This window comes from Lynx canadensis, chromosome E1 (genome assembly GCF_007474595.2).
Source record: "Lynx canadensis isolate LIC74 chromosome E1, mLynCan4.pri.v2, whole genome shotgun sequence".
NCBI lineage: Eukaryota > Metazoa > Chordata > Mammalia > Carnivora > Felidae > Lynx > Lynx canadensis.
In genome coordinates, this window is record NC_044316.2 from 7281860 (window position 1) to 7298150 (window position 16291).

The 16291-nt window shown below is 48.9% G+C and overlaps 1 protein-coding gene across 1 annotated transcript in view; it reads right to left on the minus strand.

The window, feature by feature from the left end:
- Positions 1 to 14007, minus strand: part of HS3ST3A1 (heparan sulfate-glucosamine 3-sulfotransferase 3A1) — a 107471-nt gene extending 93464 nt beyond the window's left edge. Inside the window, exon 1 of the mRNA XM_030296753.1 lies at positions 13409 to 14007. Within this exon, the coding sequence (XP_030152613.1) occupies positions 13409 to 14007 (599 nt within the window). The remainder of the gene's footprint in view (positions 1 to 13408) is intronic.
- Between the last annotated feature and the right edge of the window lie 2284 nt (positions 14008 to 16291).

Below are 16291 nucleotides of genomic sequence, written 5' to 3' on the forward strand. Positions count from 1 at the left end.
TCAATCCATAGCCAGGGGGCCAAAAGCCTATTTTGCTAAATAAAGTTTTATTGGCACACGGCCCTGCCCATTCATTTATATATTGGCTAAAGCTGCTTTTCTGTTAGAGAAGCAGCACTGAATAGTTGAGACCTGAGAGCCTAGAAAGCCTAAAATATTTACTACCTGGCCTTTTCCGGGGGGGGGGGGGGGGGGGCTGAAAGGCTGACCTCTGGCCTAAGGGTCAGTTTTTCTTTACACCAATAAAGAGGGGCGCCTGGGTGGCTCAGTGGGTTGAGCGTCCGACTTCAGCTCAGGTCACGATCTCACAGTCCGTGAGTTCGAGCCCCGCGTTGGGCTCTGTGCTGACAGCTTGGAGCCTGGAGCCTGCTTCCGATTCTGGGTCTCCCTCTCTCTCTGCCCCTCCCCCGCTCATGCTCCGTGTCTCTCTCTCTCTCTCTCTCTCTGTCAAAAATAAATAAACATTAAAATAAAAAAAATTAAAAAAAAAATAAAATAAACCAATAAAGAATGTCTTAGGCAGAAGGAGAGCTTCTGGCCCTGGAGATACAAGGTTGAAAAACACAGAGATGATAAATCCGCAGCCTGGAACACTCCCATTTAGTTTCTCGAGGAACCCCGAAAACACATTCTTTTTGGACTTTTCAAACAGGACTTCAGTTCACACTCGTCAGGATTTTTCAATTATTTTTTTACGTCGGGGGCCACTGTTAACATATACTCTGGCCTTCACCACAGACCAGAGGCTACGTTTCACCTTCAGATGAGACGGAGTTGCTTCACCCACGCAGAATTTTGTTTTTAGCATTGCTTCGGGTTTTTCATTATGATTAAATTATTTTCCAGTATTTTTTTTTTTTTTTTAATCAAGAGTCCAAGATTCTTTTGAAACATCCGAGGGCATGGCCATAATGAGTCTACTTTCTTACTTGGTAATAACAATGAGCTAGAGCTGAGAAGTAATTTCTTCAATGCTTAGTTCAACGCCAACTCACCACCCTTTGCCACAGGGCAAATGCACCTGAAAATCCCAAGAATTTCCACCACCCCATCACAGGCATTAGCTCCCCATGACTTCCCCTCCAAGATAAATATAAAACAGATCCAATTTGTTTTGTTTCCATCATTAAACCCTCCCAGGGCATTCTAGTAGACCCGCTGGGTTGGGGGTAGGGCTTTTTTAACAGATACTTTTGTAATCCCAAATCCTCCCACACTAAGAAGAAAGAGTGAGAGCTCATTAGAAAGAAAAACAAGTAGCTTTTATTTCTTTAAAAAAAAAAAAAAAGCAACCACAGCATTTGATGAAAGAAACTACAGGAATAATTAGAGTCCGCCAGGAAATTAAAAAAAAAAAAAAAATCAAAAAAACAGACGCCAGATTTTGTTTACTGAAAAGCTTTGCTGGGGAAACGAAGTCACTTCATCTCTGCAGCATCATTCCTACAGCCAGAGCTTTCCAAACCATCAATACAGCAAACGTGGCCTCGGTATGGAAAGGTGAGGAAGCCCAATGTTTAGCTCCAAGGACGTCACTTTAGTTAACGGCTTAATCCAGTTCTCTCTTTATAAACACCTGAACTTTGTGAGAATCTATAAAGATTTATGACAGCACCAAACACACCGTTTTTGACTCTGTCCTTCTACCCAGCTTGGTACTTTTGTTACTTCTTATTGAAAGGAAAGATCTACTCCAAGTAAAAACGCTGAAACAGGGAAAAGGAATTTTATTCCCATAATCTGATTGATTACTTCCTACTCTGAGCACTCTGGAGAGAAAAAGCAAACTAGAGAAGAGAAGAGAAAAGGAGAGAAGAGAAGAGAAAAAAGAAAAGAAAGAAAGCAAACTTTTACCTGTCTGTACTTGGATTTCCCCCACTAATCTTTTACAAGCAGGCAACGTCCATGAAACACAAGTTACTGACGAGAACCCATAGGCCAGTCGTGCTAGCTGGGTCCCCTAATCCATATGCATCAAAATATGGGGGAAGACATCTGAGATGAAAAGCAGACATTTAAAGATGTCCTGACCGCTGACTCAGGTGAATTCGATGCTTTAATTCACCCATTCTGGGAGGAGGAAAAAAAAAAAAATCTGTGACTTGTTCCATTCTCTGGAGTATTTTTAATATGTTCTGTCATTGTTGCAAAACTTCCCAAGTGGAGTTTTTATCATTTGGAGTCTGTAATTTTATTCTGCAGAATTCTACCCTGGGAATTAGAACCCCTGGGTTCCTATTTAGCTGAACCTTGAGCGAGGCACCTCGCTTTCTCCATAAACCAAAGACCATCTTAATCTCTCGGATACCATCGAACGCCAGCATCCTTCAGAGTTTATGATCCTATCTGGCTCGAACCAATGGAAATGTGAATCAGCAACCATGTCTTCCGCAGCAATGAATGACCTGACCACTACAGCAAAGGGCTTGGGGACTGATAACGACCAGCTGCCAAGAAAGCAATTAGATGACGGTTATTGATAACAATGATAACGAAGACGGACAGGGCAGTGCTGTGGGGTAACAACTGGGCTGTGCCCTGACTGGGAGGACGAGCATACCTCAATGAATTAAAAAAGGAATGTCAATCAAAAGACGCACGCACAGAAGAGTGAGAGAGCTGGGCTTCGGCAGTGACACAGCCACGTCCGGGGGAGGGGGGTGCCTGCAGGGAAACAGAGCAAGGCACCGCTTGGTAATGCCAGCAACTGGGCACAGCCACCAGCTCGGCTGGCCTCAATTTCTAGGAGCAGGGAGAAGCCTTCTGACTGTGTTTCCGACAGTATTTTGGCTTTCCCACACAGCAGCGTAGGAGGAAACTGGCTCATTGGGGCCACGTAATAGTTAAGAGTTGTTTTCAAGGATACTGGTCGTTTTTAGTGGATGGGGAGAAAAATCCACTGAATGGCCCAGGACGTTTTTTGTTTTGTTTTGTTTTAACGTTTACTTTTGAGAGAGAGAGAGAGAGAGGAGACACAGAATCCAAAGCAGGTGCCAGGCTCTGAGCTGTCAACGCAGAACCCAACACGGGGCTGGAACTCGTGAACCGTGAGATCGTGACCTGAGCCAAAATCAAGAGTTGGATGCTTAACCGAATGAAACACCCCGGCGCCCCCCACGACTTCATATATGCTCAATAAGATGAGTTCTGTGATCAAATTACTTTTTAAAAAGAGAGAGGGAGAAAGAGAAGCCGAGAAAAAACACAAGTGGTTTTAAGTTATTCCATACAGGCTAACACTCACAAAGATATATAATTACCCTTAAAATTTTACTTTTTCAACTATGCTGATACATTGCCCAGTCTTTTTTTTTTTTTTTTTTTTAATTTTTTTGAAAGAGAGAGAGAGAAAGGTAGGGGCAGAGAGAGAGGGAGAGAGAGTATCCCAAGCAGACTCTGCACTGTCAGCACAGAGCCCGATGCAGGGCTCAAACTCACGAACCGTGAGATCACGACCTGAGCTGAAATCGAGTCGGACCCTTCACCACCCGAGCCACCCAGGTGCCCCTACATCGTCTAGTTTGGAGCAGCCTTGACCCACAAGCTGTGAGCCACTGATGGCTTGCTGTCTGGGCAGGAACCACACAGAGCAATCCTGAGAACGTGACAGATTACCCCAGTGGCAAAGCAGTGACACTCGGGAGGAAGACAGACCCGGATCCAGCACTGGTCTACCATCCACTTGGCTAAAAGACCTTGGGCAAGTTACTTCACCTTTCCTGGGTCTCTGTTTCCTGATCTCTAAAAAGCAAACAGTGACATGATCTCCCCAATATTAGTCACCACATTAATAAAATATTCAGACTACACACAGCAGACCATTCAGCAACAGGGTGAAGCCGCACCCCAAGTGGCTATGGTTACCTTTCGTCTAAAATGATAGATCATCCATGGGGAGCTCGGGTGGCTCAGTCGGTTAAGCGTCCGACCTCGGCTCAGGTCATGATCTTGAGGTTTGTGAGTTGGAGCCCCCATCGGGCTCTGTGCTGAGAGCTCAGAGCCTGGAGCCTGCTTCAGATTCTGTGTCTCCCTCTCTCTCTCTGTCCTACCCCCCTCTCACACTGTCTCTCAAAAAGTGAATAAATATTTGAAATTTTTTTTTAGCAATAAATCATCCAGACAGAAAATCACAGAGGGAACAAACACTGACTTGAGCTACACTTTAGACCAGATGGACCTCACAGATACACGCAGACCATTCTACCCAACAGCACCAGAAACACACATTTCATCTCTAGGACACATAGAACATTCTCCAGGACAGATCACCTGCCGCTCCACAGAACAAGTATCAACAAATTTAGGAAGACTGAAACCCTATCAAGTATCTTTACCGACCAAATCACATGAAACCAGCAGGTAATAACAAGAGGCAAACTGGTAACCTCACAAATATGTGGAGATTGAACAACGTGCTCCTGAAACAGATTTAAGAGGGACGTTTATAGCCACAAACGCCTAACTACCCTGGAAAAAAAAGAAAGCTCTCAAATGAGCAACCTAACTTGACATCTCAAGGAACTAGAAAAAACCCACCTAAGCCCAAAGTTAGTAGAAGAAAGAGAGTAACAAAGATCAGAGCAGAAATAAATGACAGAGAGACTAAAATGATATATTTCATCAGGGTTCAAATATTTTGCTATTTAAAAAATTTAAAAAAAGTTTCAAGATGGGGCACCTGGGTGGCTCAGTCGGTTAAGCAGTCGACTTCGGCTCAGGTCATGATCTCTCAGTTTGTGAGTTTGAGCCCCTCATCAGGCTCTGTGCTGACAGCTTAGAGCCTGGAGCCTGCTTCAGATTCTGTCTCTGCCTCTGTCTGTCTCTCTCTGTCCCTCCCCGACTCACACTCTGTCTCTCTCAAAAAAAATGAATACACGTTAAAAAATTTTTTTCAAAGTCCAAGATGCATAAAGAAAAGCATATGCAACTGAGATGGAAAAAAGCCAAACAAGTAAGGAATTAAACCACAAAAAATATTTTATCTACATCAGCATGAGTAGCCTGTCCTTTGCACAAAACAGGCTCGTAAAACTGATCCGATAAAGATAAGTGAGGGATGATTAAAAGGAAACACTAAGTTCTTGAGATGCAGTCGAGGCTGTTTTGTTTTGCTTAAGTCAAAACGTAACGTGGATAAAACTATTTTTACGGTCGTTAAAAATATCAAAGGAAACGTTTCGAAGGAGATTTTCATTACTGTGTCAAACCAGAATCTCAGACGCACAACTGTGTGTTTAAAAACAGAAGCGGGGGGCGCCTGGGTGGCGCAGTCGGTTAAGCGTACGACTTCAGCCAGGTCACGATCTCGCGGTCCGTGAGTTCGAGCCCCGCATCAGGCTCTGGGCTGATGGCTCGGAGCCTGGAGCCTGTTTCCGATTCTGTGTCTCCCTCTCTCTCTGCCCCTCCCCCGTTCATGCTCTGTCTCTCTCTGTCCCAAAAATAAATAAAAATAAAAATAAAAAAAAATAAAAAAATAAAAACAGAAGCGGAAGATGCCAGCCTGTCACCTGGGCTGGACACGGGAGTCCAAACGGACAGTGGCACCAGCCTCAGCAGCCCCGGCGGGAAGAACCACCCAGGACACCCTGGTCCGGGTTCTCCAGCACTCTAGAAGTTGGATTTTCTCCGATCCTTCCTCGTCCGTGAACTCTGTGGTCATTCCACGTCTGTTTTGCTCCCAGTGGCTGGTCTCATAAGCCACTAACCAAAGCCACTGTCTAAATCAAAGGCGGAAAGCACCAGGTCAAGCGAGCAGATAGAACAGGGAAGCTGGTCAAGAAAATGGGGGCTGTGCTGTCACCTCAAGCCACGAGCCACAGTGCCATGGGTCCACCCCATAACCAGCTTTCTAACCCGCCACAACCGCTCCTCCTACATTGTAGCAAAAAAAAAAAGAAACCCAGATGCCCCAGACTGATTTTCCTCTGACCCCTCCTTCAGTTCTTTGTGTTCTCAAAAACCTTGTCCTTTACATCAAAGTTTCTGCTCTCCGGCACGAGGATCCGGTCAGGGTGGGTGACTTTTCACGCCTTCTTCACTTTACATGTGCCAGCCATTAGAGAAAAAGAGAGAGAGAGAGAGAGAGAGAGAGAGAGAAACAAAACCGTCTCTGTGTATGTTTCAGGGACAAGAGAGTAGGAGGGGAGCCGTGAGCCAATTTTACTACGGAATAAGCCGAGAGAAAGATCAGCATGTCTGGAAGCAACAGGTGCTGGCAGTGCAGGGGAGAAGCTGGCAGGGCTGTGCCGGGGGCCTTCGGAAGGAAAGAAGGAGGAAGGCACAAAAGGGAGCTGGCGTGCGAAGGAGTAGAAGCCTTTATCCCTGGATGCTGTCGGGCATCCTTTGGTTTTAGAGTAATTCGGGATGTTAAAACTGCTCCCAAATAATAGCACCGCAAATTCTCAGATACCCCTCCACCCAGATCCCAAGGTGATCATCTTACATGACTCTACGACGGTGATCAAAACTAGAAATTAATCTTCGTCTAATTCCATGAATGAAACCTAAACACGCGCAATACCCATTTCACCAGCTTTTCCACCAACGTCCTTCCTCCAACAGGATCTAATCAGGTCCCGCACTGTTTTTACTCACTGGTGATTAGTCTCTGATCTGTGACAGTTTACCGGTCTTTGGTTTTCACCATCTTGACTTTATTTGTTTTGAGAAAGAGAGAGAGAGAGAGCATGATCAGGGCAGGGGCAGAGAGAAGGAGACAGAGAATCACAAGCGGGCTCCGCACGGTCAGCACAGAGCCCGACATGGGGCTCGAACCCACAAACCGTGAGATCGTGACCTGAGCCGAAATCAAGAGTCATCATGCTTAACTGCCTGAGCCTTCCAGGCACCCCATGATCTTGATTATTTTTTTAAGAATACCTTTGGGGCACCCGGGTGGCTCAGTCACTTAAGTGTCCAACTTCGCGGCTCAGGTCATGATCTCGCGGTTCGCGAGTTCGAGTCCCAGGTCGGGCTCTGTGCTGACAGCTCAGAGCCTGGAGCCTGCTTCGGATTCTGTGTCTCCCTCTCTCTCTGCCCCTCCTCTGCCCACGGTCTGTGTCTCTCTGTCTCTCAATGATAAATAAACGTTAAAAAATTAAAAAAAAAAAATACCAGTGGTCATTTACTTTGTAGCTACCCTGCCATTTGGGTTGGTCCAATGTTTTCTCATTAGACTAGGATTAGGGATTTGGGGGAAGAATACCCCCACAGGTGAGGTGCCCCCCTTGCTGCCACATACCGGGGGTGTGTGATCTCCGCGTGATACAAGGCAGTGTTAACATTATCACCTGGCTACACTTGGGGTCTGCCGATCTCTCCGCTCTAATATTCCTATTTTTCCCCCTCCCCCCTGCCTTACTTTCACCTGACCGCCACCCCTCTCCCCCCGCTTCCATCCTCCCCAGGCACTGGGCTGCAGTCACAGGAAGGGCTCTCCCGTTGGGACTCTGAAATCATCTTCCCGTGCAACTGTCCCTCATGGGCAGGATCTTCACGGTGTGTCTGTGGAATCGGGGTGAAACAGGCTTCTGTGCGGTGCCTGTTCCTGGACGGCTCAGGGGAAGGAATAATACGCCTGCATCACTGCTGTTGAACTAAAATCATCTGGAAGTATTTTCATTTGAAGCTGGCTTACAGAAAGGGAGGGGGAAAAAAAACACACTAACCAAACTAATCTGGGGCACCAGGCATCCCATTTCACTCATGCACGTTTCCAATATAAATCTCCTAATCACTTATATCTTGTTTCTCAGGTTTATTGTGAAGGCAAGTCTCTTTGATTTCTCTCCAAAGGATCAACCTCCTGCCTGAAAGGAGCGAGCTCAGGCAGACAGGCAAAAAAACACTGTTCAGCCACGCCCAACAGACCATCTTTGCTGTAAGATGCTACCTAAAGGCGACCCGCCCCCCTTTGCCTAATTAAGACTGCACTTTACTCTCTAGTAAGGGAGGTTTTTCTCCCCAAGTTCAGCGGCTTGGGTCCCTTGCAGACTCTCCCTCCCACTAGGTGGCACCAGATGTCACCTTCAACGTGGGCTGCTCTCCACTGATTTTCTTTTTCGGCTGTGCAAGAGGGTCCCGCGCCTAACGGCAAGCACTAAATTTCACTCGTAATGAACGCTTCCTCTTTTCTGACACGCACGGTCATCTGACGGGTTCTGAAACAGGTCAAATCTGAACTTTTGGAATACGGTCCTCAAGTGATCACAGGGCTCGTGTTAACGGTCACGGCCATGGTACTCACGACCGCAGGAGCAGAGGCGAGCAACTGGGAAGAGGTTTCAGAGGGCACACTGAACGCAGCACTTCCTCAATTTCTAAGCTCTGGTTTCACATCAGTTTATCTACCAACTGGATCACTATCCCCCACCCCCCCAGAGAGGGTTCAACTGTGTCCAGTTAGCGAATGTGCTATCAAACATTTTAAGATGTGCCTTCTACATGCCCGTAGTTACAATATGACTCCCATTACATATTAAAGGCACAGATTTAATGATAAACCTCGTTTTCACCACTGTTAACTCATCCCCTCAGCAGAAACCAATTTTCCAAAAGCGTGGAGGCGGACATCACCGGGAAACGTACCAAGAGAGGACGCTCCCTATCAGCCAAGTTACCATTACTTGGGTGGAAGAGGATGTCCCCTCCCCCAAGGGAAAGCGTTATGTGTGTGAAGTTCCCAATGGGGCCCCCGGCAATCTGACCGATGGTAACTGCAATTTACAGTTGTTCGAATGCATCCCTTAGAGATGTGAGGCCCTTCGTTGTTAATATTGTAGCAACTCTGTGACAGTCTCCTCACAATGTGAGCATCTGGTCTGTGGAAGGTCGGCCCCTGATGTCGTTAATTGCACAGGCTTATCATTTTATTCCCATGACCCCTCCAAAATACAGACCTGGCATCTATTCTTTCCCGGGCCGATCAACAGACTTACGTAGAAGAGACAAATATTTTGGCCCCAGGGCTTTCTTTTTAAGTGGAGAGCAGATCATATCAAGGAGGAGTTTTCAACCCAAGAGGAGTTATGCATCCCACATCGAATGTATCCACAAAACGCATCCGTACGTGATAAATCTCATTGTTCTAAACGAGTATTCGCGCCTGCAAAGTATTCCAGTTCTGGGCTACCCCACCTAAGTGTTTTTTGTTGCTGTTGTTTTTCATGCCTGGACTCAATCATCAAGAGGCTGTTCCATATGCTGGCTGTCTGATCTTGTCCAGAAGCTCCTCCCCCAATTAATAACTTGTCTGTTACCAATTTCATCACCTTCCCTACCTACTAGGTGTCTGCTTTTGCACGTACGCGTGGACACACACACACACACACACACACGAACTAGGCTGTCTGACTGGTACTGCTGGGGCAGTCTACTGGGATGCTAAGCCCAGAGTACATACATTCAGCTAACAAAATGACAACGCTGTGGCTTCTCAGCCCCCGGGAACTATATGCGCCAGAGAAATTACATCCTCCCCCCTGTACATGTGCACCCTCAGCTCGCGGTCCAAAGCAACGTCTTCCCGCTTTCCTCCTATCCCACACCCCTTCTCAGCGCTCTTCACTCCGATCTAAGGACAGAAGAGCCTCTCTGGACTTCAGTCCACATGACCTTGCATGGGTGGCCACAGACTTCGCAGCTCCCTTGGCTCGAATTTCATTTCCACCCCTTCATGCAGAAGGGGTGTGTGGCTCGGGAGGGGGGAAAATGGCACAGGGAGGTACTCTGCAGCTGCTCCCAGCTGCTGAGAAATGCCGGTTTCCCCTGATAGGAACCGAAAGTTCCTCTGTTCTGTCTGCCTCTTCAGGGGACGTGAAAAACAAGGCACTGATCATTAGAGGCCCGAACACTTGAAATTTTGACGAAGCTGTGGTGGGGAGTGGGGGACGGGAGGGGGGAAGAACTCATTTCTACTAAACTACAAGCTGAGTGATCTTTGATCTTCCTGGATCCTGTAAGAGTACAATATTTTAGTGATATTCTTCTTCACTCAAATTATCCAGTATTACTAAAAAAACACATCACAGCGTAGGAAAGAACTATGCTATAAGAGATTAGGTACGTCCAAACAGAAACTGAAGTGTTACGTATACGTACGTTCGCAGTCCTTTAAACACTACATCCTCTAAATACTTTATAAATACGTATCTCTTATCTTACACACACACACACACACACAAACCGCATCTTGTTGGTGCAGAAATACACAGGGAGAGAGGAGGGCCTCTTTATTCCATTCCAAGCTCACCTGCTCTTAAACTCCCAAAGTTTTAAAGCTAATAAAACAGTTCCCTACTTTCATTTACGAACCCGCCACCCCTATAATGGAAACGCAGACTGTTCGTTGCAAAGGATTGCTTTCCCATGACACGTAAGCCACAGACATTTGTTGTCCTGATATCATGTCTGCTAAATTAAGTAATGCGGAATGTTGTTTTAAACCCCATCAGGGTGGAGTTTCATCCCCAGAACACTCCACTGAAGCCTTTTTTTTAGAGATTTGCAGTAAAATTTCATTTTCTTGCCATCACTACAAATCTGTTCCCACGAAGAAACAGATTATACTATTCTCGGGATGCAATTTACAAAGTACTTTATGTTTTCTCTCACTGAGAGAAATTTACCGAGATATCCTGGCTGGGGTGGTTTTAATTCTCAAACTCATTGTCCATGGTGTTTTTTTCCAACTTCCTAACAGGAACACACTTCTCCTTCTGTCACGACGGTAGGGGGCGCTGCCACAACGAACTATTATGGCCTACTGAGAGATTTCACCAGGCAAAAAAAACAAGGCTGGGTTTACAAGATTGTCCCATGTCAACAAGCATCTAAAAAATATCTGACAGGGTTTTTTTTTTCTTCCATAATTCACTTCAGGGCGCAAACACTGGAGTTTTCCTTCTGTTCATGTGTGGGGAGGAAGTGAGGTGGGGAGGTGGGGGGAGACAGAAGTATGTGATAGAAATCCCATATTACAAATTTGGGGCTGACTCCGGAAGGTCTCACCGAATCCCTAACTGTAAATATGGGCTAAACACAAAGCCGTAACATGCACTTAATATAGGTAAGTAGCATTCTGCGTAAGAGAATGTATATATATATATATATATACACACACACATATATTTGTCTTCAATCTTTCTCATGAACATCAGACTCGCAAGTTCAGAGACAAGATCAAAGAGAACTGTGGCAAAATTTCATTAACTAATCGCACGATCCTGGCTCCATAGGTGGAGGGGTTTTTTTTTAATAAGATTTTTATACGTAATTGAGTTAAACTTAAATTTATGCATCCAATAAAACACCATTGCGAATGGTAAAACAAAGACATTACTCCAACACTTAGAAAATTAAATTCACCAAACCATGAAGTCTACTGTATTTTTGTAACCACCGTAAATTGCTTTACAGCACTCTTCTGCTGAAATAAACAATCCAAGGAGAGATTTACTTTACAGCATGCATCTAGTTTCCAAAAGAGAGAATGACCTAAAAGCTTACGGCTCTTTCTTTTGTTAATACTTGTGTTTCTAGTTACCTTGAAACCTTCCTTCTCTTACATGAGCTTAGAAAGATTCACGTAAAGTAAGATCCACGTCTGTAGAGACACTGTGCCCTCAAGGACTCACTTCTGGAAGAAGAAACCATCCTACTTTGTGGAAACAAAGGCTACACAGCAATACGAAAATAAAGGGTTTTTAGGACTACATATTTCACCATATTTAATGGCACCTCAGAGTCAAAAGTTGTCTTAGGCGTTCTGCGAAGTTGGCTTGAAATGTGTTCACTTACAGCACCGTGCAAGGCCCGATTCAATGCAAACTGCTACAGATAAGAGTTTTAGGGGTCTTTAATCACTTCTTTCTTGTGTCCTTGATGGAAAAAACAGAGAAGTCTTTGTGCTAAAAAGAAGGACCTGTTGTTTCCAGATTCAACAGGTCATTTTTATAAGAACTTCCCAGAGGATACAACATAAATGTCAGAAACACAAGGGGATTTTTTAAGTGGCTGATGATTTTAAATGATATATATTCTATATTAAGGGAAGGTTGTTTGTTTTTCTTTCCAACAAATGGAAAGTTACTGTTTTAAAAGTGTTTAATGTTTGAACTTGACTTTTAAGACCAAATGTTTTCTCATGAGTTGGATTACTGTAAATTCGGCTCCCGAAATCAATCCAAGGGGTATGCATGACCCCTCAAGTAAATAAACTTGTCACATCATGTTCATTTTTGTTTTGGAGATGAATTATTTACTTAGTGGACTTTTGAAATATATCTGAATTGTGTCATAACTTTTGTAATGTTGTTTCACTTAAAATAACAAAAAGAATGCATACTTAATGAAATAGATTACACTTTAAAAAATGAAAATTCTGGCCACACGATTTTTCCTTGTTCTCCGAGAAAAAAGAACACGCCAATATTTTATGGCAAACAAAATCCAGGTGACACTTGGATTTACTGGAGTTTGGCTGATTCTGTTTAAAGGTGGTCTAAATTTGAGAAGACTGGCAAATTTAAGATTAAGATCTGAATCAGACCTGTTTCCTAAACTTTATTAGGAGAGTTGTTCACAATGTGACCAGTGTCATTCCCACCCCCCCCACCCCCCCACCCGTCTTTCTTCTTAAAAAAAAAAAAAATTGGCTACCTCATTTGTAAAGAGAAGTGCTTGAAGATCTCTAGAAAAGTTTCAGCCAGGCCCAAGACACAAGGTACTTTTTTTCCCCTTTAAATACAGAAAACACTTTCCAAAACTCATCCCTCACTCCAAACAAAAGTTATTATCCAGGAAGCCTTTCCTGCCCGGACACAGACCTAGATTTCCCGACTGCCTTAGCTTCTGGTTCTTGACACTTTTACTAAGTCTCCAGATTACTTACCACCTAGGACAGTGATCTGGCAAAGGGTCAAGGGAAATGAATGCCTGATGGCAAAGACCAAGCGTGAGCCACGGGGGTTTGTTCGGCAGACAGAGAAGAAATAAAAACACGCTTTCTTGGGAAAGGCATGGAGTAAACGACGTTGCCTAATAATTGATGAACAGGTTTCTAACTGAAGTCCCCCCCCCCCCTTTAGCCCACAACAGGGATACTCTCGCAGAGCAGTAGAAAAAGAGGAGGAAGATTGGCTGTTTGAGGGAAAGGAAATCCCAAAAACTAAAGAAAAAGTCATCAAGGCCAAAATGTCCCTCCCACCGCCCCCCTCAACACCTACCTCCCTGCAAACAGAAGGCACGGTGGGGAACGAGACCCCCGAACCCAAGAATTACTGATGACCCTCTGCCCTCTGCAGAAAATGGGGAGGGAGCTGAGTAGGGGGGTTCCCCCCCCCCACCTCGCCCACCCGAAGCCCAGGCTGCCCCCCACCCCCCACCCCGGTGGCACCCGGAGCCAGCTCACCGGTACCAGGCGAGGCCCTTGTCGTAGCTGCGGTCGAAGAAGTGGGGCTCGGCGCCCACGGCGCGCACGTCGGGGTGCACGCGCAGGAACTCGAGCAGCGCCCGCGTGCCGCCCTTCTTCACGCCGATGATGATGGCCTGCGGCAGCTGCTTGCTGCCCTCGTCCAGGAGCAGGGCCAGGGTCCCCGGCGGGGCCTCGGCCGCGCTGCTCCCGGCCCCGGAGCCGCCGGGACCTCCGGCCAGGCCGGGGGGCTCCTCTTCCCAGGCCGCCTCCTCGCCGTCGTCGCGTGGCGCGGGCGGCCGGCGCCTCCGCCGCTGCTGCCGCTGCAGGAGCCGCTTCCGCTGCGCCGCCGCGGGCCACACCGCCAGCTCCCTCGGGCCTCCGGCCAGGGCGCCGCGCCCCGGGGCCCCCGCCTCCTCGCCGCCGCCCGACGGCCGCACCACGGGGCCCGCCAGGGTCTGGCAGCGCTCGGCCAGACAGTAGAAGACGTAAAGGGACGTGAGCAGGGAGCAGAGCATCAGCAAGAACTTCCGGAAGATGCTGCGGGACAGCGGCTCGGCCGGGGTGGGGTGGGCGCCGGCCGGGCCCGGAGGGGCCATCCTAGCCGGAGGCGACGTCGGGCCGCGCGCGGGCCATGCTAGGCCGGGACTCCGCCGGGGGCCGCGACCTCGTGCGGGGGGGCCCGCATCGCCCGTGCGTCTCTGCGGCCGTGCGCGCTGCCCCGCAGAGACGTAGCCGCGGGCGCCCGGCGCGGGATCCCTGCCTCCGGTCGAGGGGGCGGGAGGGGGACGTGGTGCGGTGCTTAAGAAACCATCGTCTCAGACTCCCCCGAGTCCTGAGCCTTGGGGACGCGCTCTGCGACAGTGACCGGAATGGGGAGTCCTGGCGGCGGCGAAGGCGCGCGTCTCAGCCCCGGCCCCGAGCGGCCTCCCGGCCTGGATCCCTGCTCAGCGATCGCGCATCCCTCGCTCGGTCGCGGGGAAGAGACTCCAGGCCCCAGGGCCGCGGAGCTCCGTGCGCTGCAGACGACAGCGTGCGACAGTGCCTCTTCCTTCGTGACCGTGGCCGCCGGGGCGCGCCCTCAGCGCCCCGCTGCGAGGTCCCGCCGAGTCCCGCTGCCCGAGCGGGAGCCCGAGGCCCGCGCCAAGCCGTGCGCCTCTTTCTGTGCGCTCCCGGCTGCTCCAAACTGCTCTCGGTCCCCACCTGGGTGCGGCGTGCCGGAGCCCGGCGGCGCAGGACCTGTCAGCGGCCGCGGCCACAGCGCTCGCAGACGCTCCCCCGCCGCCTCCGGGCGGTCGCCGCCGCCGCCACACGTGGGGCGCCGAGGGCAGCAAACTTGGCGGTGACGTCAACGTCCCGGGCCGCACCAGCCGCCTGACGAGCGCAGCCGGGCGGACCGGGTGGGATGGAGAAAAGGTGGCGCGGACCCCGCAGCGTCGGCCCAATGACATCGGAGAGGGCGGGGGCGATCGGGGCGACGCCCCTTCCCCACTCCGCCCTCCCTCCCCTCCCCGCACCGCCGCAGCCTCGCCCCCTTTCCGGCGAGCTGGGGGCTCCGGGGGACTCTGACTGACAGCTAGGACCGGCCGGATCCCCGGGGGCCTGACTTCCACCCAGCGAGCCACCTCTCAGACTCGGCTCAGCCCAACGCAGCACTGACCTCCTCCGAGTCCCCGCTCCCGCCTGTGTCCCTACATTCTCCCCTACCCCGCCCCGCCCCCTGCCACCTCCCCGGCCCTCTGGAAGTTTTGTTGGCTTCAGTTGCGCGTACCGCGCTGCTCGCCACGCCCCCGTTTGTCTCGGGCGACCCGAATTCCTCCCAGCAGCTCCTACTTGACTTGCACCTACGGAGTTGGTCCGCTGCGGGCCAAGGGCGAGCGAAGCCTTTTCTCCCGAGGGCGGTATTTCGCTTTGCTTTTGGTTGTTTTTGGCTTGTGTTCGTCTAGGATGATCGAGAGTTCGTCTAGGATGATCGAGAGTTCCCCAGGACCGAGAAAGGAACCACCTCTTGGGAAATGAGCCAGTAGAATCAAGGAGAGAAATGAAGAGGTTTAAAAAAAAAAAAAAAAAAAAAAAAAAAAAACAGCTCCGATTCCAAATCCATATGCCCAGCTTTTGACGAAGGAATTTTTTTTTATGTTGTTTGTATTGCTGCGTGTGCGTGTGTGTGTGTGTGCGCGCGCGCGCGCTCGCGAGTGCGCACGCGTCTCGGTAAAGGAGTTCAATTGCCTTCCATAAACAGCGGTTTCCTCTTTCTCTTGCCTCCCCTGACCCTATATCCTCTTCGCGCGTTCCGCTGAGAGTAGGTCAGGAAGGGATACAAATCACCTTGCTGTGTAATGGAGGGAGGTGGCCCGTGGAACCTGCATGAGGTAGGGTTTTTTTTTTTTTTTTATTCCATTCTGATTTGTTGCTGATTTCCTAGCTTCCTGGTCTCAGCGGGACGCCTGGCAGTGTGGGCGGTAGCCTGGCAGCTGGGCACCAGCCCGTGTAAATTACAGAGGCAGCTCTCTGGGCCCGCTAACCTGGCCCCGCAGCAGGCTCGGCGTCCTGTGCCTTCCAGGGAATTCTGCTGCCCACTGCTGGGACTTTCCAGCCTTCCTCTTGCCTGCCTTCCTGCGCTGCGTGCTCTATTTGACCCTGGAAGTGCAAGTCAGCGAAGACCGCCTCGACCTTCCAAAGAAGAGCTAGTGATTCTAACTCTATGCTTGGGTGGAGCTTGGGGGGTACTTGTGGCTTGCGAGACACGTTTTTGTGTTGAGAAGTACCAATCCCAACCTATTCTACAAACGAGCCAAGAGCTTATTAGCTTCTGATGCCTTAAAGCAATGAACTTTTACAAGGATGAACACCAAGGTCTGAGGTCTCGTTGTGTCCTAAAAT